Genomic DNA, 23,294 nt, shown 5'->3' with positions numbered 1-23,294 from the left:
ATGCCGTCCAGTGATTCTTGTGCCGTAATACCCGTGTTAACCATAAGATCTGGAGTGGAGCAGAGTAGTCAGTTGTGTTTCTTCCTTTCACACATCAAAGGATGCGCTTACCGTAGCAGTTGTCTCCCGAGGGAACAACTGGATGGGTGGGGAACCTTTAAGTCCTCACGGTAATGTGGTGTATGATGGGTTGCAGAAGACCGGCGAAGGTACCGAGGTTGGATGATACCCAATGGGGTATGCTGACCGACGGGGGTATTAGTCGAGGTCGGAACAGACCGGCGAGGACCCAAGGTCAAAACTGTAACAAGGGTAGGTGTGCGGGGTCGCGGAGAAATGCAATGATTGGCTAAGACCTTATACCGGGCCTCACACCACGGAAGTGTGGACAGGAAAGCTGGCCGGTTGGCACCAAGGTTAAGATCTCTTATGGGTAAAGCAACACACCTATGCAGAGTGTATCAAATCGTAGCTTGTCACTCCTTGTTCCGGGTTTTGGAACTGCGAACGTGGCCGGAAAGGAACTCCATGAAGTTCTAGACACCCGGTGAAGGCTGACGGACATAGCTCTTCAGAATAAACGCAACCTTTTGAAGAAATACTTACAATAACCTGCATTGGCCTACGACTTTCTGGTCTAGTGCTGTAGTTAGTGCATAAAACACCTCTTTCCTATAATGAACTTGTTGAGTACGCTTGTACTCATCCCTCTTATAATCCCCTGCTTAGATTGCCTGAATCACTTAGAGGAAGCCAATGAAGGAGTGGAAGGAGCAGATGAGATCTGCTATGAAGAACCAGATCTATCCGGAGGGGTAGAAGGGGTGGACTACCTTATCTTCTACGGAACGGAGGAGGTTCCAGAAGGGAACAATGCTTAGGCACCGCAAGTAGCAGTAGTCGAGCAGTACCGAACTCTATAGTATTTAGCTGCTCGAATAGTAATGGTACTTCGTCTATTACTACCTATAGTTCATAGGTTAAGTAAGATTCATCTAGAACTACCGAGTTATCCTCTCTGGACCCATGAGGAGCTCCAATGTGATGTACATATGTGGCTTGTAATATTATGTGAGTAAAATAAAGACCAGCTATGTTTTTCTGTTGTATCACTCTAAGGGATGTAATATTTGCGGAATGGTACTTCGCACATGTTATGTCAACGACTGGCATACTACAACATGCAGTGGTATGCAGGGTCACCACAGTATCGAACGTCAGCCCTTTAACTATCACATTCGTCCTGTGATCCACATCCCGCTTGGAAATTGACCTAGCTCCAAGAAGTAAACTTTTTCCACCATCAACCACGACCCCATCCGCAAGACTAACATCTCGGTACAATGTTATCCGAATATCCCGTCCAGTTACCTTCTTGAAGATGTCGGATCTTTCGGCTTCTTTAGCCATCAACCCATCCTCATCAAGATCTTCATCGGGACCATCATCATCCGAGTCTGAGGCGTAACATCGGGAATAAGGAATGGAGTGGTCCATGTCCTCTTGCGTCCAAATCACCAACATTGTTTTCATTGATCTCAAAATCATTGTCACCATGCTCATGCTCGTCATACTCCTTCTCCAACGGTTCATCTTGGGTCATGGGAGGTTCGGTGGCTTCTTCTTGGCTCATGGGTGGTGGACTCCTAGCATCAATCGGGAAGGCGCTGGTTAAGGTCAAGCTATAAATTAGCATCAACCGTCTTGGTCGCAAACTGTAAGGGTATATTGCCCCTATATGTGGTTTTGGTGATTAATGACAACCCCTATGGACTAATCGTGCAGGCTCTGCCCCGGAATGAACGCGTTCTGATTAGCGCTAATCAGCCGTCCGAGCTTAGGCGCCAACCGAAGCGAGAGCATCTTCGTGAACACCTTGGCGATCAGGTGAATCAGGCTGATGGGCCGGTAATCGCCGAGAGAGCTCGCGTCGGCGCGTTTCGAGAGCAAGGTCAACAGCGCTTGGTTGAGGTGGTGGAAACCACGGCCACGAAGCTCGAAGAGTTGCTGGAAGACGTCGACGATGTCGTGCTTGACGATGCTCCAACACGCACGGAGGAATTCCGCGGTGAATCCGTCCGGGCCGGGGGCTTTGTGCGCCGGCAGCTGCTTCACCGTCTCCCAAATCTCATCCGCCGAGAAGGGCGCGACCAGGTCGTCCAGGTCGGCATCCGGCGCAATGAGGTGCTCCAGGTTGAGCGTGTGCTCGCGCATAGCAGCCGTGCCCAGCATGTCATCGAAGTGCGCGAACGCAGCCTCCGCCATATCAGCCTGCCCTGTGAGCAGAGAGTCGCCATGTTGCAGCGCGCTGATCATGTTCTTCTGTCGTCTGTAACTGCACTGGCAGTGGAAGAACGCTGTGTTCGCGTCCCCGTCTTTCAGCCAAGCGATTTTGGAGCGCTGCCGGGCGATGGCTCGCTCCAGCGAGGCAAATTCCAGGTACGCGACTTTGAGCTGCTTGTGTAGCCAGGACTCGTGCGGAGACAGCACCCTATCCTCTTGCGCCGCATCGAATTTGAGAATCAGCTCCCGGCCGATCGCGAGCTTGAGCTTGACGCCGCCCACGGACTTGGCGCTCCAACTCGTTAGAGCACGTGCGGTGGCTTGCAACCGCATCGTTAGCCGACGGAACAGGTCAGGATCATGCACATATGACCAAGCCGTCGCCACTGTCTCGTGGAATCCATCCAGCTGCATCCAGAACTCCTCGAACCGGAACCGGCGGCACGCGAGTGGGAGCGGAGCGCAGTTGAGCAACAACGGGTAGTGGTCAGAGACCACAGAGGCCATGCACCGGAGGTGGCAGTCGGCGTGGGAATCCTCCCAAACGGTGGTGCAGAAGAACCGGTCCAGAAGCACCAACGTAGGCGGTGTTTGGCCGTTCGACCACGTGTACCTGCGCCCATTTAGGTATAGCTCTTTGAGCGCAAGGTCGTTGAGAAGACGTCGGAATATGGCCATCATCCGCCGGTTCAGGTTGTCGTTGCTCTTATCCTCGTCGAGGTATATGAGGTTGAAATCACCACATAGCAACCAAGGTCCGGGGCACTCCGCACGCACGTCGCGAAGCTCGCGCAAGAACGCAATTTTGTCAGCGTCGCTTTGCGGCCCGTAGACGATCGTGATCCACCAGGCAGGGGAGTCACGAGTCGTGGCCACCCTCGCGGAGAGCGTGTACGTGGAGAACTCGGGGTCAGTGATAGTCACAACCTGGCTCTTCCAAGCGAGCAGGATCCCACCACGCGTGCCAAGGGCTGGCAAGTACACATACTCGTCGAATTCAGGTCCCAATGTCTCAAGCACAACCGATGAGCAAATCAACTCCATCTTTGTTTCTTGGAAACATACAATCGTGGCGCCAGAAGAGTCGATCAGCGTGCGAATAGCTAGGCGACGGACTCGCGCGTTCAACCCATGCACGTTCCAACAAATAATCCTAAGACCGTGCTCCATAAGCAAAGGGGTCGACAGGAGAGGTAGCGCAACGACGCTAAACCCCAGCGGGGCTGCCCGACGGCAGCACAGTGATCGCGGGCGCGTCGACGTTCTGTGGCAACTCGCGGTCAACCAGCGCGGCGACGGCAGCGAGGACAGAGAACGGGATCGGCACGGCGAAGAGGCCATCGTAAGCTTTGAGCTCAGCGGCGGTGATCTTCTGGTTGGCTCCGATGATCCCCAGGGTGCGGAGGAGCTGGACCTGGGCGCGTCGTTCCGCAGTGGGTGGCGCTGCGTTCTTAGCGCGAGCAGATGTCGCAGACCTGCCCCGGCGCGGCGAGAAGTTCAGCGGCGGCCTCCGTGAGCGTCGAACAGGGGTAGGGAGGGCGGTGGTGAGGTTTTTGGTGGCCTCAGCGAGAAATTCCCCCAAGGTCCAGGAGCGGGGTGTGGCACGGCCACGGCGGCGCAGCGTGATCGGCGGAGTTGCGAAACGAGATGGGTTGCGGGCCGTGGATGGCACCGCACTGGGCAGTGGCTGGCCGGGTGTTGGACTTGGCTTTTCGCGTGGTGCACTGGGGCATACATGGGCCGTGGGCCGCTGTAGAATCATCCTCGGAGGAGTAACCGTTGCATCTGCGTCTGCTACGTCGGTGGCGGGAAAACTCGTGCCTGTTTGAGGTGCACAACCCTCATGCGTCAGCGGCGACTGGTCAGCAGAAGCAGCCAAGTGGGTGGCGGGCGCCGTGGTGGGGGTAGCGTCGCCAGGAGCCGGCAGGCGATCCATCCCAGGACCAACGTCGTCCTCTCCCAGCATGGAATCAGGCACTTCGCTGTCACAGAGCTCTACGGCCGTTGTGGCACTCCGATCCCCATTCTCGATCGGGGAGGTTGCAGAGGGAAAGGAGTGGCCGCAACTTTTGTCTCGAGCGCTAGGTGATGGGGACTGTCCCTGATCCTCTCTCGTGGGCGGGGGACCAGACGTGGATGTCGATTGGCCATTGGCCAACACAGCAGAGGCAGATCCTGTCGGGGAGGGGACCGAGAGATCCACAGCTTGACCGGTCCCATCTATGCCCTGGCCACCACTTTGCCTCTCCCTTCTTTTTCCCTCTTTGGCTCTACGACCAGGGCGGCGTGGCCCACGCTGACCAGGACATGGGTCCAGCGATCTCAGCTTGTCGGGACCCGGGCGGGAGCGGCAGCCGTGGCCCCAGCCACCATCGACGGTGACCCCATCGGTGCGTAGGGTGTGGGAAGCGCCCGTCCAACCGGCGGAGTCGACCGCCACGCCGTCGGCACGCCCGTCCTGGGCGGAGCCAGAGCAGCGTCTCTTGCGTCCGCGGCCGCGGCGCCGCTGGCGACCATGACGCGTCGAGTCATTGCCGTGGTCGGCCCCATCACGGCCGCCATTAGCATCGTCATCGCCGGCCGTGGGATGGACAGGTGGTGTGGCGGCGTCTGCGTCGATGGGGTCGGCACGCCGGATGGCGATGGGGTACTTTAGCGTCCTCAGGGTCGGCGGGTCGGTGTGCTGCCTCGCAGGGATGAGCTCGACAATCTCCAGAACAGCACGGCGACGGATGCAACGCGGGTCGCTGGTGCGCGCCATCAGTCGGAAGGTGGCGAGGTCGGCGCGCGAGCGCGTGCGGGGGTGGAGCTGCTCGATCCAACATCCATTCCCGAGGATATGTCAGCCGCGGAGATGTGCCAGGCTTGGGCTGGGATGCCGCGGAGTTCAAGCTCGACGCGGTGATCCAACCTTCCCAGGTCGGCGTGGGCGAGCTTGCACTAGGGGCGGAGCAGGAGGGAGAAGCTAGGGTCGCTGACGAAGTGCTCGCCGGACACGCGGTCGGAGGCGGCCATGGAGTGGAAGAGGATAAGGAAATCCTCGGGGCGGTGCAACATGACGGAGAACACGCCGACGACCAACTCGAAGGAGGCACAGAGCAGCGCTTCCACTTGGTCGACGGAGACCTCCGGCCTGGTGCCCGTGATGGTCGAGCGTCCTCTCTGATTCCTCGATCTCGACCGAGCGGGAGATTATGACTCGAACCGGATCGTCGGGGTCGGTGGAGGGCGCAGCGGCGGCGCCAGGGGGAGCGTGTGTAGGCGACGCGTGTGTTGTTGGCGGCGGCGGCGGGGGTGGGTTGCGCGCAGCTGGACGCGCGTCGGCCGTCCTGGGGACGCCGCCCTGGACCATCAGCCTTGCGCGAGCGCGGTCGTGGGCGCGCTGCTCCGGTGTGCAGCCGCGAGTGCCGTGGCCTGAAAGGAGGCACCTGCGGCAGCGAATCTCGTTCGGGCAGTCGCGCACGGAGTGGCCGGCCTCGAGGCAGCGGAAGCAGAGCCCTGCCTCCACCGCGCCTGCGCTGCTGGGCTCCAACGCGGCCAGGGCCAGGGCGGCGGCGCTGGTGGTTCTTGCGCCGGGGCTGCTCCCAACCATCAGCATCTGGTCCACGCGGCGCAGTGTTGGAGGCGCGGTGAACTTCAGAGCGAGGTCCAGGGCGCGCGGCGGTGGTGGTGGCGGCGGCGGCGGGGTGCGGCGGGCCTCGGCCGTCGTGGCAGCCGCGGGCTGCGGCGGCACCATCGGGGTGGGGGTGGGGGCGCGCGGTGGGGAGCGAGCCACGTCGCTGCAGGAGCGGGAGGCGGAGCTCGAGGAGGCGCCATCGGATCCGTGCCAGCGGTTGCTGCGCCGGTGGTGGCGGTCGCCGTTGCTCCCGTCGGAGGAGGGCATGGCGCCGGCGGAGTTAGGAGGGTGGAGGGCAGGAGAGGTTACCGGTAGGGGCTCGTCGGCGGCGGCGGGGCTAGAGGTGGGAGGGTGGGGCTAGGAGCGGGCACATCTTCACCCAACCAAGTCTCCCTCTCGATGTGGGAGGGTCCTACTATAGTACAAAAGCTCTTTTATCTAGAGATTCATATCCTCATGCTGGAAAGGGAAGAAAACTGCATATTAGGGTAGAATAGGCAGCATTAGCCCTAATGCTCAGACACAACTATGTCAAACAGGAAGGCCGAACATGTTTTATATGATAGAATAACTATAACTAATGTTCCCAAGAGGTCTCTGTCAAATATCATCTTAATGCTGACTAGCCAGTGGATAGTCCCTGCTCTATTTATTTGTCCAGTACCGGGCTGTTTGGCTCCAAATTCTGCTAAAGATTATAAGAATGGCACACAATTCCACTGTGATTTCTTGTTTTTTCTTCATTTTGTTGCTGTTATAGTGTCGGATGTATAAGGTTTGCTTCTGAAGTAATTATCACCAAGTGGCACTAGTAAATTCTAATGTCTCTGAACTCCAGTTAACCTCTATGCTGTCCTTTTCTTTCTGCTCAGCGAATGCACTGCTCGAAGAACTTCAATGCCTAGTGGAAGATGCCTATGCCACTACACTAACAGCCAATCTTAGTGCTACACAAGTTTCGGACTATAGTGTTGCTGATAACAAGATGAACCATGAGTATCACTTCATTGAGGTAGAGGCCTCTGTCCTGGTCACCTCTCCCTTTCGACACTGTTAATTGCTACAGCATTTTCATCAGACGAGGAGCTGCTGTTTGCACTGATGACTGCGCCAAGTAACATTCTTCCATGTAGCAGGAAAAGGAGGAGCAGCCTGCAGATCAACTCGACCGCGATTCATCGCTCGTTATGGTGATGATCCTTGTCCATAAAATGCTGAAGCTTGACTATACAATGCAGGTAAATCCGCATCTGTCCATCCATTTGCGGATTCATGTTTGTTTGCTCCCGTGCTTTCGAATTGAATTACCGTGCCTCAAATATGAAAAGGTACAGACCTATTTCATCCACTTTTTTTTGTTGACTGTTCCTGCAGGAAAGGATTGTCAGGTCACTGTCCCTTAAATCATCATCCGCGGAGCTCGAGGTCTACGGCCTTATGTGGGATCTGCGTCCCTACTTGGATGGCGACTTGATGAATCTCGCGTGGAAATCGTGCCCGTAAAAACCCTTGTGCCCCTGGTTGTTGGTAGATCATGCCCAGCAACTTCAGCAGCTGGATAGCCGCGTGTGTATTCAATATTGTAGTATGGAGGACTCTAGGAAGATCTGTAATACTCCAGGAAGCATGCCACACTTCAGTTTCTATGGGGGAATACCTTGTTTGAATATATCGTTTTACTGGGCCGAACAACGGGAATTTTACATTGAGTATGCTCTGGATTTTTCATAGTCTGATCTGATATGAATCATGTGAGTTTTGGTTTTATTTCCACGCGTTAAGTAGTTTGACCTGTGCATCTCGGCGATGCGAATGCCACGAGACAACTAATGCCATTACTACATGGAACACAAGTAATTATGTATTCCCTCCGTTTTATATTTCTTGTTGTGGTTTTAGTTCGAAAAATTATGGAACAGAGGGAGTATATGCTTGCTATTTAATAACGGTTTTGCTAATTCTCAGTAACTTTTTTCACCGTCCATCTAGATTCGTGTTGTGCCTCCTTATCCTCTCCTATCTCTTCTTCTTGGTGGGCGCGACCCAGAGCCACCGACGGCTGTGGAGGGGAGCAAAGAAATTTAGGGTGGGGGTGGGGGGTGTGCCGGTGTCGGAGAGGATGCAGACGCTCGCCGAATTTAGAGGGATGGCCGGGGAAGTGCCGGACCGACGGTGGGGGAGCTTGGGGCAAGGCGGGGCGCCGAGGTGCGCGGCAGCGCACCGGCCGCATGCTGGGTGGATGACGGTCTTGCCGACGATGGTTGCGGGGGAGCCGGCGGTGGTTTCTCGTCGGAGGTGGAGAAGAAGGTTTAGATCGTGAGAGTTAAGTTAACTACTCCCTCCATACCGGTTTACAGGGCAATTACCTATTTTGAGAAAAAAGTTTGACTACAATTTTGGTCAACAAAAAATAAAATATATGCCACAAAAATTATACCATTGAAAATTATACCACTGGATTCATATTCAAAAGGAGTTTCAATGGTATAATTTTTATGATATATATCTTATTTTTTGTTGACCAAAATTGTAGTCAAACTTTTCTCTCGAAATGCGTAATTGCCCTGTAAACCGGTGTGGAGGGATTATCAGTTAACCGAGTCCTAGAGAAACCCATTTAATAAAGTTAGTGTCCTTAGAAATCTGTCATGAAAGAAAGAGCTTTCAGAAGTTGAGTCATATACACTTTTGGTACCACAACTTGTATTAGACGTGCAGTTTAGTACCACAACTTGCAAACTGAGTTCTAGAGGTACCACAACTTGTATTGAGTGAGCAAATAAGTACCCAATCAATCAGAAGTGGACATGTGGCTTTGTAAATTTTGCATAAAGGCCCCTAATATATTTCCCCAACACAAGTAAGCTTAGTACTGTCTTACATGTAGGTCCCACCTGTCAATAGCGGAATAAATAATAAAATCAATGTGGCTGAAAGGGGATTCGAACAAAGGAGCTAAACCTTCAGGCCACGTTCGCTAGCCACTGTAACACCGAGGGTTATGCCTCGCAGGGAAGGACGTAATGATATATACTGTAGCACCCAATAGTAGTGCATTTGACATTAGCGCATGAACCCATCGGAGACAATTCTAGGTTGCGTCGCGCGCGCTGCCGGACATTTTGTTGAGCATTCCGTTAAATAGATCTAGTGGTATATATCTCTATCATGTTTATGTACGTGTATATATACACATATATATGTATTGATCACATATAAATAGAAGAGGCGTGAGGAGGCTTTGCCCTCACCGAAACCCCAAACCCTTTGTTTCTGACTTGGTCTTAGAGCCGACTCGAGCTCTCTTCCTCCGCCATCGCTAGAAACCCTAGCCCCGCCGCTGCGCCGTCTTTGTTTGCCGTTGTCGTCGCGATGTCCACCACTCCAGCTCTCGCGCTGACAAACTCCACCAGCCTTTCCACCGTTGTGGCTGGCCCGGTCATCGCGTCTTCGTCGGAAGCGACGGTAGTGCCGGTCCTCCCCACCATTGTCGTTCGCCTCAACGGTAGCAACTTCATGGTGTGGAAGGCCCTCACCCGTCCCAACTTCGTCGAAGCCCGCCGTCTTCATGGCTTCCTTGATGGTCCGGCCCCAGCGCCGGCGCAAACCGTCAACGAGGACACTGGCGACGCCGGGAGCCTCGTCGGGGAGACGGGATGTTCTAAACCTTCCCGGCTCCAAACGGCCACATCGATAAGCGTGACGGCTACAGACTGCAGCAGCTCGCCGCAGAGCACGTTCCGCGCAAAGTAGGGGTGGTGGCTGGACAGGTACGGTAGGATTGTGCCCAGCTTCGGTGCGATCGCCTCCAAGGCTCCAACCGGCCCCAGAGCGTGCCCAACTAGCTTCGTGCCAGAATTGTCTGGAGTCGATGCGCGGCTAGTCAATGATATATCAAGTCACGTCCTGGTAGATAACAAACAAAGCTTTGTCTTGCAGTGGTTGTTAGCAAACGTGAAAAGGTTTAGGTTCTGTGCTCGAATCCCCTTTCGGCCACATTTTCTTTATTATTTCTTCCACCACTAACAGGTGGGACCCATGAAGACAGCACTAAGGTTACTTGTAAATATTAGGGGTTTTTCTGCAAAATTTACAATGCCACATGTCCGCTTCTGATTGATTGGGTTCTTATTTGCTCACTCAATACAAGTTGTGGTACCTCTAATGCTCGGTTTGCAAGTTGTGGTACTAAACTGCACATCTAACACAAGTTGTGGTACTAAAAGTGTATATGACTCTCAGAAGTTCTTGATTCTTTTTTTTTTTTTTTTTTTTTTTGAGAAAAGTTGTTGATTCTTCAGACTGGTAGGGAAGCGAGACTGCTTGCCTTGCCGTCTCTCTCTGCGGGCGGACGGCGATGGAGAGCCCGTCCTCGGCGTCGGCGGCGTCGCAGGTGGACTTCTACGGCTTCCTCGACCGGATGCGCCGCCCCGCCGCCGCCGGCCTCTTCCGCTCCATCAAGAGGTCAGCCACCCCACCCGCCGTTCCCCCAACGAATTCGCACACTGCTTACTTGGATCAACGATCATGGCCCTCCTCCCCTCATACGGATCTAACCTTGCTCACCTTAACGACCGCAGCTTCCTCACGCTCGACGACCCCAGCGCCGAGGCGGACGGCGCCAGGGTCCAGGCCTTCTACGCGGCGATGGAGGCGGCCTTCAGGGAGCACCCCCTCTGGGCCAATGCCACCCACCAGGAAATCGACCACGCGCTCGAGGTGTCAACTCTCAACATTCCATGCTGAATTGGGCGATGTTTCTCGTCCCATCGCGTTGGTATTGAACGCCTCTGCTTTGATTTTGTGCGTGCCAAGCAGGGCCTCGAGAAGTACATCATGACCAAGCTCTTCGACCGCACCTTCGGGGCGTCACCGGAGGATGCCGCCGCCGATGCGGAGGTCTCGGAGAGGATCGGCCTCCTGCAGCGGTTCGTGAGGCCTGAGCACCTGGACATACCGAAGGTCCTGCACAACGAGGCCTCGTGGCTGGTAAGCCGGTCTGCTCTGTTCTCAGTTGCGTTTAAGGCTTTATAATAAGCTCGTCTCATGTGGAAACAGTAGGATTGTGTTGCGATTGCTGATTTTTCGTTATGTATGTGGCTTTGCAGACTGCATTCTCATGATGTAATCTTGTAATTGACCGTGTAACTCTAGGTTTCACGATACGTGTCTACTTATCTGCATAGCTTTATACACCAATCAATATTTTTTAAGAATTATCTTCTGGACATCTTGTTGAGTACTCTATATGGTACACCTGATTGAATATGGTTACTACTTGTTATTCAGTTCCAGATTCTCTTGTTACCTTGCTCATGCTTTTTTCTTTGAATTACATAGTAAAATGTCACTGTTTTGCATCGTGCGATATCCAGCCGGTTCATCAACATCTATAGTTTTCTGATACTCCGTGTTAATTTGAACTTTCCAGTCATAGAACCATGACCAAAGCTAACTCTGACCTCACGTTCCACTCTAGCTTGCAGTTAAAGAGTTACAGAAGATCAATTCCTTCAAATCGCCACGGGATAAGCTTCTATGTGTTATGAGCTGTTGCCAAGTCATCAACAACTTGCTGCTAAACGTGTCGATGTCAAATGACCGAACACCATCTGGGGCTGATGAGTTTCTTCCCATTCTCATTTATATTACTATAAAGGCAAGTTTATCTTTTTTACATTGTTTTTATTCTAGCTCAGTTCCCATTAAGATTTGTAGCAATGAACCAAAAATGGTATTCTTTAGATTTCGCTGTTTAGGATTTGTAGTTTAAAAAAAAAACAAGACCAACCCAGGCACTAGCACCCGTTGGCATTTTTTTATAGAAGAAAACTCCTGAGCCTCGGGTTAAACTCAGCACTCGAACCCGGGTGGCCGGGGCGCGCTCCCGCCCACCTAACCAACAGAGCGACGCTCTGTTCTCAATTTAGGATTTGTAGTTAGGGTTTAGAATCAGAAGAAGTCTTCAGTCTTCACCCCTTCATTAATATTATGTTTGTTGTTGCTAAAATGAGAAGCACTGCTTATAAAATGTACTGTGATCCTTGTTGATGCCTATTTTCACCTCTTTGGTAAATATTATTGTAAGTGACCAGGCTTGCTCGTTCATATCCTTTTGTAGTATTGAAGGGTTCGTTGGTTATTGTTGGCGTCGCCACTAGATTCTCTTTTTTCACTAAATTTGAATTGACCAGACGGCAGGAGATGAACATTGAGTCTTCATTTCCATTTAGTCATCACTATAAACTGTGAAAAAGAGTACCTTTAGTTCCCATTTAGTCATGTGCGCATTGTGAAATGAAGTTGTCGTGATCTTACAGTGCAATTAAATTGCATAATCTGTTTTCATTGGTGCTGTTCGTCATCACTTGAAGTTATTTTCCCCTTTTCTGAACCATTATCAATTATCATTTTAATTTTGTCTTCCTTGGATTTCACCAATATATATGAGAGTCTGTAGGGACTAGGGAGGATTTCACACAAATATGTCTTCATGTCTTTGTGGTACTTTGTTTTATCCACCTTAGGAAGAACTAGAACCTATTGGTTTTCAATGTTTTTTTACTAAATTGAGTACATTTGAGAAACTACCTGAAAAACTAATGCAGGCCAATCCTCCTCATCTGCACTCAAATCTGAAGTTCGTTCAGCTTTTTAGAAGAGAAACGAAGCTTGTTTCTGAAGTGGAATACTATCTCACAAACCTCATTTCAGCAAAGATGTTTATAGTTAATGTTGATGGCCGCTCGCTATCCATGGAAGAGAATGAGTTTCAGATGCATATGGAAACTGCAAAACTAGGTACTCAAATATGTGCTGCAAGCCTCAGTAGTCCGCAGGGGTCGGCTACATCTACGAGGGGACTACAAAAGCAAACTGATACAGAAGGTCCGTTGTTAACACTTTCTGCTTATCTGAAACAGTTTGGCATAGTATAAGTTTTTATTCCGGAATATAAGGTTTCCCCTGTGCATAATGTCGTTTCTTCTGGTCTTATGTACTCCCTCCGTCCCCAAATAGGTAGCATATAATTTTGGTTAAAAATTCAATACTTTCTAAGTTTTATCAAATATAGAAGGGAATATCAACAATCACAATATTGAATGAATATACTGGATATATTATATTGATTTGGTATTGTAGATCTTAATTATTTAGTATATATCATTGGTCAAACTTAAAAAGTGTTGACTTTTTGACTCAATTTGGGGATGGAGGAGTAAGAACCAATGTACCTACTCCAGCATATATGCTCAGTAGCTGTAAATGAGCTTTCTTTTCTGAAACTATATTATATCTCTAGAACTCTTTTTAGTGGTTGTCATGCTCTTCATCCACTTGATAATTTAGGTTCAGTTTTGCTTGCTTTTGCTGCATAATCACAATCTTTCAGTTTAGCAGGTTCCAGATTCCCTTTCATGGACTCGGAAACAGAAAGTTTGACTGCAGCAGAACTCAAGCAGATGCATAGGCTCTACAGGCAAGTAGTCACCAGATACACATCGCTGTCTAAAGCTTTAAGGAAGTTATCCATAGACGAGGATCAACTCCGTGCATCAGTAGATGATGATTCCTGAGCTGATGCGAAGATGCTGGCCAGAGACGGTATTGGTTCATTTACAAAACTACCTCCATATCCACGCCACTCACACCCGTGTGATGGTGTAAAACACGTGTACAAAATTTTCCATCAGCTGGAAGAATACATACGAGGTTTGATGCCATGCTTGCTCGTGCTACTGCAATCAATGCACCCACAACAAGGACCCAAGGATGGGCTACAGGTATGACTGTAAATAGACTTCAGACATTAAGATACATGTTTGTTCCTTTGCGAGCTGCCTAATGGGTAGCCTTTTGCAACATCTCTGCAGCCGGATGTTCTCATCATACCTTCAGAATAGGCATTGGGTGTTGCATCTAGCAGCTGCCGGTCTTATCCATTTGAAGTTCTCTGCGCTGAAAGATACACCCTCTGCCTCGGTGCGCCTGGCTGCAGCATCGCAAGCATAGTTTCAAATAGCCGGCTATAGCTGAGCTCTAGCCTGCTATAGCCTTTCCCACATGGTGCGGCTAACTGCATTGGTCCGCTAAAAGGTGTCAAAATCTTTAATATAGCCGGCTATAGCCAGGCTATAGCCGGGCTATAGCTGTTTTGGGAGGCCGCGGCTATATCCTGTAGCCAGCTATTTTAAACATTGATCGCAAGTGACACCTCCTAGTTACCTATGCCTCCGGTCTGCTCATGTTTCGGGTTGGTGATTCCCTCGATAAGCATCTGTCAAAGTTCTCCTCATCGGCGCTGCACTCAGCTGCAGATTGATACTGTCGCAACCCATACTACTTCCGTAATCTGGTATGCTCTTGCTTTGTTTGGCAATCCCTCAATATGCATCCGTGGAAGTGCTGCGCGCAGCTGCAGATTGATGCTGCCACAACTCATACTACCTGAGTAGTCAATCTCCAACTGGTTGCATGTCATACACCTTGCTACTACGCCCTTTGAATTTTATTCAGAAAGCTCAACCTATTCCACGACCTACGCCCTTTGAATTTTATCAAGAAAGCTCAACCTATTCCACCACCCGAGTTTCACGTCTAGACCCGTAATTATTTTGAATCGTTGGCATTACTTTCATGGGCTTGCATCTTTTTTCAACTGCTCACCCGTACTTTTACATTTTGGTGTCATGTCCGAGTTACCTCATATGCATCTTGTTTCACAGATATCTCGGCTCATAGAAATGCAGATCCCACTGTATTGTGGAGAGAGACTTGTATAGGATCTCTCCTTTAGGTAGGATCATAGGATCAACCTTGAACATGCGAAAAAATCTGAAAATAATAAACAACATTGATATAGGTTGTATCTACAACTCCATGAAATTTCAGCTTAAAATCTGATCTACACTTGGATAAACAAAAAAGACAAATTCTGTTGTGAATAGTGTCAGATCTGGTTGAGTAGTATTTCACAATATTCACACTCAGATTTATCTTTTTTGTCTCTCTAAATGTATGTCGAATTTGAAGTTGCAAATTTTTGACGTTGCATATATAACATAGATGTGTGTTGTGATTTGTTTTCAGAATTTTTGAACATGTTTTGTCTTTGCAAAAAAATTGTTCTCATAGATCCTATCTAAAACCTGTATTGTGAGTGTCCAGCATTCCCCATTCCTCTGTCCATCAACAGCAGTGCACCCCTGTTCTTGCAAAAGATAGGATTCTCTCTATTACCATCAACAGCAGTGCACCCTGTTCTTGCAAAAGATAGGATTCTCTCTATTAAAAACTAATTCCTCATAGGGAAAACTAATTTGCAAATAGTGAGCAATAAGGTAGGACAAGCTGAAGCTTGACATTGTCTGTACTTGTGCTGTATGCAACACAAACGAGAAAGATACATGCCATTGCATCTGTATAGATTTTCACAACTCTGATGCCCAATTATGCTTCTATTGTTGAATTGATTACTGATGTTGTCTAGTGTGCTTTATTTGGAACTAACATCTAACCTACTAAAGGCTGAAATAGCTATACATCACAAATCTTTTTTGCACACCCAAATTGCGGTACATGCTAAATATATAATAAAACCAAATGAAGCCTCCGAACAGGCATAGTTATAGATGAGACGGTAGCAAGCAACAATGAGATCAATTAGTGTGTGTGCTGCCTGAGGTCATCGTTGTTATCCGTTTGATGTACTCGGCTTTGATTTTCTTCAGTGTCACAACCACATCACGCATCGTGATCCTCTCTTCAGGTGACTCGCTGGAACAGAGCAAACCAAGCTCAAATACCGACGCGAGAAAGCCATCGTCCAAGCTGCAGCTAGAAAGAGAGGAGCCTTGCAATAGCTGGATACCACCAACAATCTGGACAAGATATGTAGGAAATGCCCATTGAACCCATTGCCTAAGGGTTAGTTGTGCACCGAACATACTGTCGGTCGGTCTCCTTCCGGTGAAGACTTCAAGGAGCATTATCCCGTAGCTGAAAACGTCGCTCTTCCGTGATGCTTTTCCCAGTGATCCGTACTCTGCACGAGAATAAAAATTAAATGTAGTTGCACAACCATGTTAATTTGAGTCGAGACATAATTTATCAATGATCTAACTAGAAATTAGCTGAGCTAGCTAATTAACTACCTGGTGCCATGTACCCAATGGTTCCAGGCATGCTCGAACTTGTCATGGAGTTGTCATCTAGAAGCAACCTTGCAATGCCAAAGTCCGCCACATGCGCCGTCATCTCCTCGTCAAACAACACGTTGCTAGGCTTCAAATCACAGTGCAAGACTAGCTCGTAGTGGTCATGGTGTAGATAATCCATGGCCATCGACACATCGAGCATGATCCCTAGTCTCTCAAGGAATCCCAAGCGCATTCTTGCACTCTCAGAATCGTGAAGGAGCATCTCTAAGCTGCCATTTGGCATGTATTGAAGCACTAGTGCTCTGAAGTCAAGGTTGGAACATGTGTTAAGTATCCTTATCAGGTTGCGGTGTCGCGCCATACGAAGCACTCGACACTCCGCGTCGAAACTTTGGATGGCATGCTCTAGCTGCATGTTAATAACTTTTATTGCGACCAACAACCCACTGCTGATTTGCCCCTTGAAGACTTTTCCAAAGCTTCCGGATCCCAAGATATTTTCTTCACTGAAACTATTGGTGGCGCGAACAAGCTCATGGTATGAGACTCTTTGATGGCCTACTACATCTGTTGGATCAACATAAGCTTTGTCTTCTCCACTCTTAATTTTCTTTCTGAACCATATGTACATGTAAATGGCAATGGAGCCAAAAGCTAATGTGAGTGTTGGGAGTATAAATTTCAACAAGTGTCTATAATTTGGGTGAGAACTTTCAAGGCATGGTAAAATTCTCAGTCGTGGAGCACCACATAGCCCAGCATTCCCGATAAGAGATTGCAACATGAGGTTTGAGAAAACACCTCCCTCAGGTATTGGTCCTTCTAGCCTATTATACGAGAGGTTCAAAATTTTCATATAGGTAAAGTTGGCAAGGAACATGGGAATAGTACCAGTTAGATTGTTATATGAGAGGTCTAATGATGCTAAGTCTTTTAGTTTTTTGAGTGGACCCGGAATTGAGCATTTGAAGGCATTACATGATAGATTTAGGTAAGTTAGCATCTTAAGTTCCCCGAATGATTCTGGGATGCTTCCTAACAAGAGATTGGAAGAAAGGTCTATTTGATATATTTGAGTTAGACTAGAAACATCAGCCGGTAGTTTACCAACAAAAGAATTATGAGAAAGATTTATTTCAATAAGTTTATCTAGGTGGAAAAGTCTTGCAGGTATTGCTGAACTTAACTGGTTCTTAGACAAGTCAATGTATTCTAAGTTACTAAGATTACCAAAGTTGTTTGGTATAGAGCCCAAGAACTTATTTGATTGGAGAAACAACTGTTCTAGAGCCCCGAGCATACCCATCTGTATTGGTAAATGGCCTAACATGTCATTGTAAGATACATCAAGCAGCACGAGATTCGCCAACATACCTACAGATTGTGGGATTGGCTTGGTTAATAGGTTGTTAGAGATTTCTATCCATTCAAGGCTGCTTATGTTTGAAATTGCTACCGGAAGTCCGCCTGTTAACTTGTTGTAACCTAGACCAAAAGTGACTAGTGAAGTGAGATTCCCTACACTGCTAGGGACGAAGCCCGTGAAAGAATTTCCATATAGATAAATTGTCTGGAGTTGTCTGCACTTGGAAAGGTCCGAGAAAAAGTCTAGGTTTCCCACGAAATTATTTTGTGACAAATCAAGCTTGTACAGAGCTGTATTTTCTCCAAGTGTTGGTGGTACTTGGCCAGACAAGTGATTTACCCGCAAAGATAGGTAAGACAATTTGGATAAGTTACCGAGGGAAGCTGGAACTTCACCTGTCAATTGATTGCCTGCAAGATGCAATGATGTGAGTTCTTGCATAAGACTTAATTCTGGTGGAATCTCCCCCGTAAGATTGTTGTATGCGAGGAGTAGTGTAGTAAGTTTTGTGAGATTGGTTAGGGCCGCTGGTATCGATCCAATAAGGTGATTAAAACCCAAACTAAGAAATTCAAGGTTTGACAAGTTGGCTAACCATGTTGGCACGACATCCACAAAAGAATTTCCAGACAAAGCCATTACTTGTAGATATTGGCATGATGCAAGCCCTGATGGAAACTGACCGGAAAAATTGTTATCAAACAATCCAAAATATTCTAATTTTGGGAGGCTGAAACTTTGATTGTTTGGAAACGTTCCCGTTAGGTTATCGTTTACGGCGAGTGCTATGCATCGCAGCATAGACATGTTGAACATGCCTCGTGGTACTGTTCCCGACAGTTGGTTAACCTGTAGTACCAGGTACTCAAGCTTGGATAGGGATGCAATGGAGTGCGGTATAGGACCTGATAGACTATTATTTCCAAAATGGATGAACATCAATGAAGGTGTGTTGTTGAATAAATTTGGTGGTATTTGGCCACTCAAGTCATTTCCCATGAGATGAACGTCTCTAAGGTTGTGCATATGCATGAGCATCTCAGGAGGGATTTGGCCTGACAATTGGTTCAAAGCAAGATTCAGTAACTCGAGTCTCGTGAGGTTCCCTAGGGCGGCAGGTATGTCATTGGATAGGCTATTTCCTCTAAGACCGAGATGTCTAAGACGGTGTAGCCTACCCAGTTGAACTGGGATGGAGCCAGTGAGATTGGTGTAGGTGAGGTTGAGACTGGAGAGGAAAGAGAGGTTACCGACGTGAGGTGCGATAGATCCAACAAGAGGTACATGCGGCAACGACAGAGCAGTGACGCGTTGTCTGCGCCGGCTGCATGAGACACCGACCCAATGGCAGAAGGAGGTGCCGGGGGTCCAGTTGGTGGCCAGGATGCGGAGAGGGTCGGCGAGCTGGGCTTTGAAAGCCAGCAGGGCGGCGAGATCGGTGTCGCTGCCGTTGGTCGGACTGGGAGAAGAATACGAGACGGATGAGAGTAGGATTAGTAGGAAGATGACGGGAATGCGGGGAGACATGGTGGTGGTGGCGGTGGGTGAGGACATTGAGCTGTTTACCAGCCTTGTGTGGGTGCACAGCTAGCAGCGGTAGTGGTGAATTTATATGGTAGCTCGGAAATATATCACGCTTCTCTAAGCCACAGGTGCACCGATCACCTTGTCAGGTGCCAGCATTGCTAAGTCCTTGCCCGAGCGACACGGTCTGTAGAAGCCAGCAGTCCAGGAAATGCCGATAACAATCTTCGGCAGCTGTGAATTTAATTACATCGAGAGTATAGCGGCATGGGTTTTCTGCAGAATCCTACCCTTCTGTAAGCCACAAGTGCATCCATCCATCATTCCATGGGAGCCATCACATTGCCAGCGGCCGCACGGCAAAGCAAGCATGGCAACAATGTATGGAGCTATCGAACTTTGGCCCGAACAACAGTTTCTAGAGGCCAGTCTGGCCACAGCTTTACATCGTACTAGTCTAGTAGACTGACCCCATTTCAGCAAATACAGAAAATATGCTACGTGTAGTCAAATGCTGATCAATCAATATACCAGGATTTTCGAGGAATTCTCGTTTTGAGGACTTTTACGGAGGCCACTGCGCTCAAATCTGAAGTTTGTTCAGCTCTTCCGAAGAGATACTAAGCTTGTTTCTGAAGTCGAATACTATCTCACATACCTCATTTCAGCAAACGTGTTTAAAGTTCATGTTGATGGCCGCTCGCTATCCATGGAAGAAAATGAGTTTCAGATGCATATGGAAACTGCAAAACTAGGTACTCAAATATGTGTTGGCAGCCCTAGTAGTCCATGTTAGCGTAATCTTGTCTAGTTAGTGTTTGGCTTAGCATAAACAGGTGATTAGTTTTCCTAATCAGCTTGGACATGCAGCGTCAGTAGGGAGTCCTATACTAGTACGTGAGCTGTGTCTATCACGTAACGGTCTAGTTTCTATTGGATTAGGATACGTATAGGTCTATGGAAGAAATTGGTCTGTGTAAACGGAAGTACGAGTCGAGTTGGTGTGTCTGTGTAGTCTTAGGTTTAGGTGTCCTAGGTCGGTTGTGTGTGTGCATATATATGCATAGGTCGTGTAACAGAAGTTGTACCGAGAAAACAGAAAAGCAATAAAGAGAGGAAAATTTTAGAGGGTGCGACACGCATCCTTGGCAATAAATTTTGTGTCGCGCGTGTTCGTCTAGTTTGATGTGATTGATCCGTGGGAAAATCCCAACATTTGGTATCAGAGCGAGATCCAAGATTTGAAGCCACGCTTGCCCCGGGGAGGCGACCAGTACTAGCGCCTCGGGGCGGGCGATCATCGTTCGGCGGAACGACAAGGAGGAGACGGCGGAGAGTTGTCGTCGCAAGGTGGTGGAGCTGCGGATGATCATTGACGGGAAAGGTGGTGCCGAGGTGCGGTGCCGGGAGTCTCGTCAAGATCGTCTTCGGAGGAGTCGGATGAGTCAAAGAGTCAAGTGTGTGCACGTCTACACGTGCGGTCGTCGTCGTGTCAGTGAGTCATCGTTCTTTCCAAGTGCTCGTCTCCGTGAAGATTTGTTGCAGTTGAAGCGCGTCAAGTGTGTGAGGTGTGCACGGTGTTCCGTGAGTTATGTCCATGTCCTCGTGGAGCGTCCTGGTTGCGGCCAGCAGGGTTCGGTGCGATGCCGAAGGCGGACGGTGGTAGGGAAAGCTACCGTAAAGCGAGGAGATGTGTGCGCAGTAGGAGGAGAAACTACTGTAAACAAGTACAAGATGAGTATGGTGCGAACCGAGTGTGAGAACCGCAATAGCGCTGGCACATATGTGCGAACCGAGTGCGGGAGGCCGATCAATGGCGGTGGCAAAACATAGCAGAGCAGAGGTGCACTGCATGTTTCCTGCGTGGTCATACTGACTATACGGACATGACAATGAAGATGATGAAGACATGACGTGAAGCTGCGGGAGTCAAGATCGGGAGGAGTACAAGGAGATGATAAGTCAAGATTAGGGAGAGATTGTTAGCGTAATCTTGTCTAGTTAGTGTTTGGCTTAGCATAAACAGGTGATTAGTTTTCCTAATCAGTTTGGACATGCAGCGTCAGTAGGGAGTCCTATACTAGTACGTGAGCTGTGTCTATCACGTAAAGGTCTAGTTTCTATTGGATTAGGATACGGATACGTATAGGTCTATGGAAGAAATTGGTCTGTGTCGTAGTAGTATAAACGGAAGTATGAGTCGAGTTGGTGTGTCCATGTAGTCTTAGGTTTAGGTGTCCTAGGTCGGTTGTGTGTGCATATATATGCATAGGTCGTGTAACAGAAGTTGTACCGAGAAAATAGAAAAGCAATAAAGAGAGAAAAAATTTAGAGGGTGCGACACGCACCCTTGGCAATAAATTTTGTGTCGCGTGTGTTCGTCTAGTTTGATGTGATTTATCCGTGGGCAAATCCCAATAGTCCACAGGTCGGCTACACCTACAATGGAATATAAAAGCACACTGATACAGAGGTCTGTTGTTAACAATTTCTGCTTATATGAAACTGTTTGGTTTAGTATAAGTTTTTATTCAGGCATATAAGCTTTCCCCTGTAGATAATGTCATTTCTTCTGTTCTTATATACACTGCCTCTGTCCCCAAATAGGTGGATATAAATTTGGTCAAAAATCAATACTTGCTAAGTTTAACCAAATATACAAGGGAATATCAACAATCACAATTGAATAAATATACTGTAAAATATATCTTATGGTGATTCTATTGATATTCATTTGGTATTGAATATTTTCATTATTTAGTATATATAAATGGTCAAACTTAAAAGGTGTTAACTTTTTGACTCAATTTGGGGACAGAGCGAGTAAGAATTAATGTACCTAGCATATACTCAGTGGTTGTAAATGAACTTTTTTTTCTGAAACTATATACTATTATATCTCTAGATTTCTTCTTAGTGGTTGTGATGCTATTCATCCAGTTGACAATTTAGGTTCGGTTTTGTTTGCTTTTGCTGCATAATCAGAATCTTTCAGTCTAGCAGGTTCCAGATTCCCTTTCATGGACTCTGAAACTGAAAGTTCGACTGCAGCAGAACTCAAGCATTTGCATGGGCTCTACAGGCAAGTAGTCACCAGATACACGTCACTGTCTAAAGCTTAAAGGAAGTTATCCATAGACGAGGATCAACTCCTTGCATCAATAGATGATGATTCCTGAACTGATGTGAAGATGCTCGCCAGAGACGGTATCGGTTAATTTACAAAACTGCCTCCATATCCACGCCGCAAGGGTGTAAACTGTAAAACACATGTACAAAGTTTTCCATCAGCCAGAAGAAAAGAATACATGGGAGGTTTGATGCCATGCTTGCTCGTGCTACTGCAATCAATAATGCACCAGTAGAAGTAACATTTTCATATCTCGGTGTTAATATGATAGCTATCATGTAGCTTGAATAATCTAATAAAAAAGACGTTTGTATCCTTTGGATGCAGAAGCTGGGACGATATTTTTCCCATTTCGAAAAAAAAAGCTATCATGTAGCTCATGTAGCTCTTCTGAAATCTTCATCTCTGCAGGGATCTAACTTTTGAATTTTGTACTGTATAAACTAAAAGCCATTGTTATTTGGCACACAATCTTGTACAAAGTGATAGAAAGAACAACAACCCTGTGTCCTGAATCAAATTTAGGCAGGGACTTCCCCTCCCGATCTTCCTAGAAAAATGTAAATCCAGATTAAAATGGCTTGCTGAACTTTGTTATATATGATGTTTCTATTCTTCTGTAATATGAATACAAGGCATACGAATTGTAATTGAATCAAGAATGATCATTCACATGGAGGTCTTATTAAGGTCATATTATGCAGTTTCCCGTTTGGAACTGAAGCGGAAGGGAGAAAGCTAAGGAAGGATGTTTCCGCAGAAGGCAATGTTGGTGTGTAGGGCTCCTAATTGGTATGTTTCGAAATGCAACTTGTATTATTATATGACATGGCCATGTTTTTTATTTTTTTATTTTGGACCTGTAATTGTTGAATGTTCTGATCTCAAATTTTATTCGTTCTGTGGACTATGTAATATTACTTTGAATGGTCGCAATTTCTCTATTCTCAATTTACTTCCGTTAGGCTTCGCCCCTTCAAATTTGCTTTGGTTTTCCATGTAATTTTTCCTGCACTATTTTGTACCTTATATTTCTATGTGAATGGGGATGGTGGTGGTGGATCACATGAGATTTCTGTTCCAGGCGGATTGTGCCCGACCCTGCAGATGGATGCATCACTGCACTGCTGAAGGAGACAAAAATGCATTTTTTTTTCATTTGCACTTGCATCAAACACACCACTAAGATAGGCCGGCCTTGAGAATCCATCGTCC

General features: G+C 48.0%; 3 protein-coding genes across 5 annotated transcripts; 2 read left to right on the top strand and 1 right to left on the bottom strand.

Moving 5' to 3' along the window:
* On the top strand, positions 1-7,589 carry LOC127323706 (uncharacterized). Its single transcript, XM_051351827.2, has 3 exons — positions 1-24; positions 7,036-7,137; positions 7,274-7,589. Exons 1-3 carry the CDS (start codon positions 1-3, stop codon positions 7,400-7,402), a joined length of 255 nt encoding a protein of 84 aa, XP_051207787.1. The 3' UTR covers positions 7,403-7,589.
* A 2,605-nt stretch (positions 7,590-10,194) lies between these two features.
* LOC127323698 (vacuolar protein sorting-associated protein 9A-like) lies at positions 10,195-14,246 on the top strand. 3 transcript variants are annotated; one of them, XM_051351805.2, is made up of 8 exons: positions 10,195-10,363; positions 10,480-10,618; positions 10,718-10,888; positions 11,379-11,558; positions 12,508-12,787; positions 13,301-13,504; positions 13,594-13,683; positions 13,774-14,246. In XM_051351805.2, exons 1-6 carry the CDS (start codon positions 10,257-10,259, stop codon positions 13,474-13,476), a joined length of 1,053 nt encoding a protein of 350 aa, XP_051207765.1. In that variant the 5' UTR covers positions 10,195-10,256; the 3' UTR covers positions 13,477-13,504; positions 13,594-13,683; positions 13,774-14,246. The 3 variants fall into 3 exon arrangements, with proteins under 3 accessions (XP_051207765.1, XP_051207764.1, XP_051207767.1); XM_051351804.2 differs by having other exon boundaries at positions 13,301-13,683; XM_051351807.2 differs by lacking the exons at positions 13,594-13,683; positions 13,774-14,246 and having other exon boundaries at positions 13,293-13,431.
* A 1,223-nt stretch (positions 14,247-15,469) lies between these two features.
* On the bottom strand, positions 15,470-19,000 carry LOC139829709 (uncharacterized). Its single transcript, XM_051351796.2, has 2 exons — positions 16,054-19,000; positions 15,470-15,944 (listed from the first exon to the last, which is right to left on the bottom strand). Exons 1-2 carry the CDS (start codon positions 18,977-18,979, stop codon positions 15,559-15,561), a joined length of 3,312 nt encoding a protein of 1,103 aa, XP_051207756.1. The 5' UTR covers positions 18,980-19,000; the 3' UTR covers positions 15,470-15,558.
* Between the last annotated feature and the right edge of the window lie 4,294 nt (positions 19,001-23,294).

Source organism: Lolium perenne, chromosome 4, assembly GCF_019359855.2.
Source record: "Lolium perenne isolate Kyuss_39 chromosome 4, Kyuss_2.0, whole genome shotgun sequence".
Taxonomy (NCBI): Eukaryota; Viridiplantae; Streptophyta; class Magnoliopsida; order Poales; family Poaceae; genus Lolium; species Lolium perenne.
Note: the sequence above shows the minus strand (reverse complement) of the source record. Positions and strands in the feature narration are given on the sequence as shown.

Coding starts and splice junctions, on each gene's coding strand:
- LOC139829709 (XM_051351796.2), bottom strand. CDS start 18,979: ATGTCCTCACCCACCGCCACCACCACCATGTCTCCCCGCATTCCCGTC. Junction 15,945..16,053: donor CATTGGGTACATGGCACCAG/GTAGTTAATTAG, acceptor ATTCTCGTGCAG/AGTACGGATCACTGGGAAAA.
- LOC127323706 (XM_051351827.2), top strand. CDS start 1: ATGCCGTCCAGTGATTCTTGTGCC. Junction 25..7,035: donor CGTCCAGTGATTCTTGTGCC/GTAATACCCGTG, acceptor TCCATGTAGCAG/GAAAAGGAGGAGCAGCCTGC. Junction 7,138..7,273: donor AGCTTGACTATACAATGCAG/GTAAATCCGCAT, acceptor CTGTTCCTGCAG/GAAAGGATTGTCAGGTCACT.
- LOC127323698 (XM_051351805.2), top strand. CDS start 10,257: ATGGAGAGCCCGTCCTCGGCGTCGGCGGCGTCGCAGGTGGACTTCTAC. Junction 10,889..11,378: donor ACAACGAGGCCTCGTGGCTG/GTAAGCCGGTCT, acceptor GTTCCACTCTAG/CTTGCAGTTAAAGAGTTACA. Junction 11,559..12,507: donor TCATTTATATTACTATAAAG/GCAAGTTTATCT, acceptor AAACTAATGCAG/GCCAATCCTCCTCATCTGCA.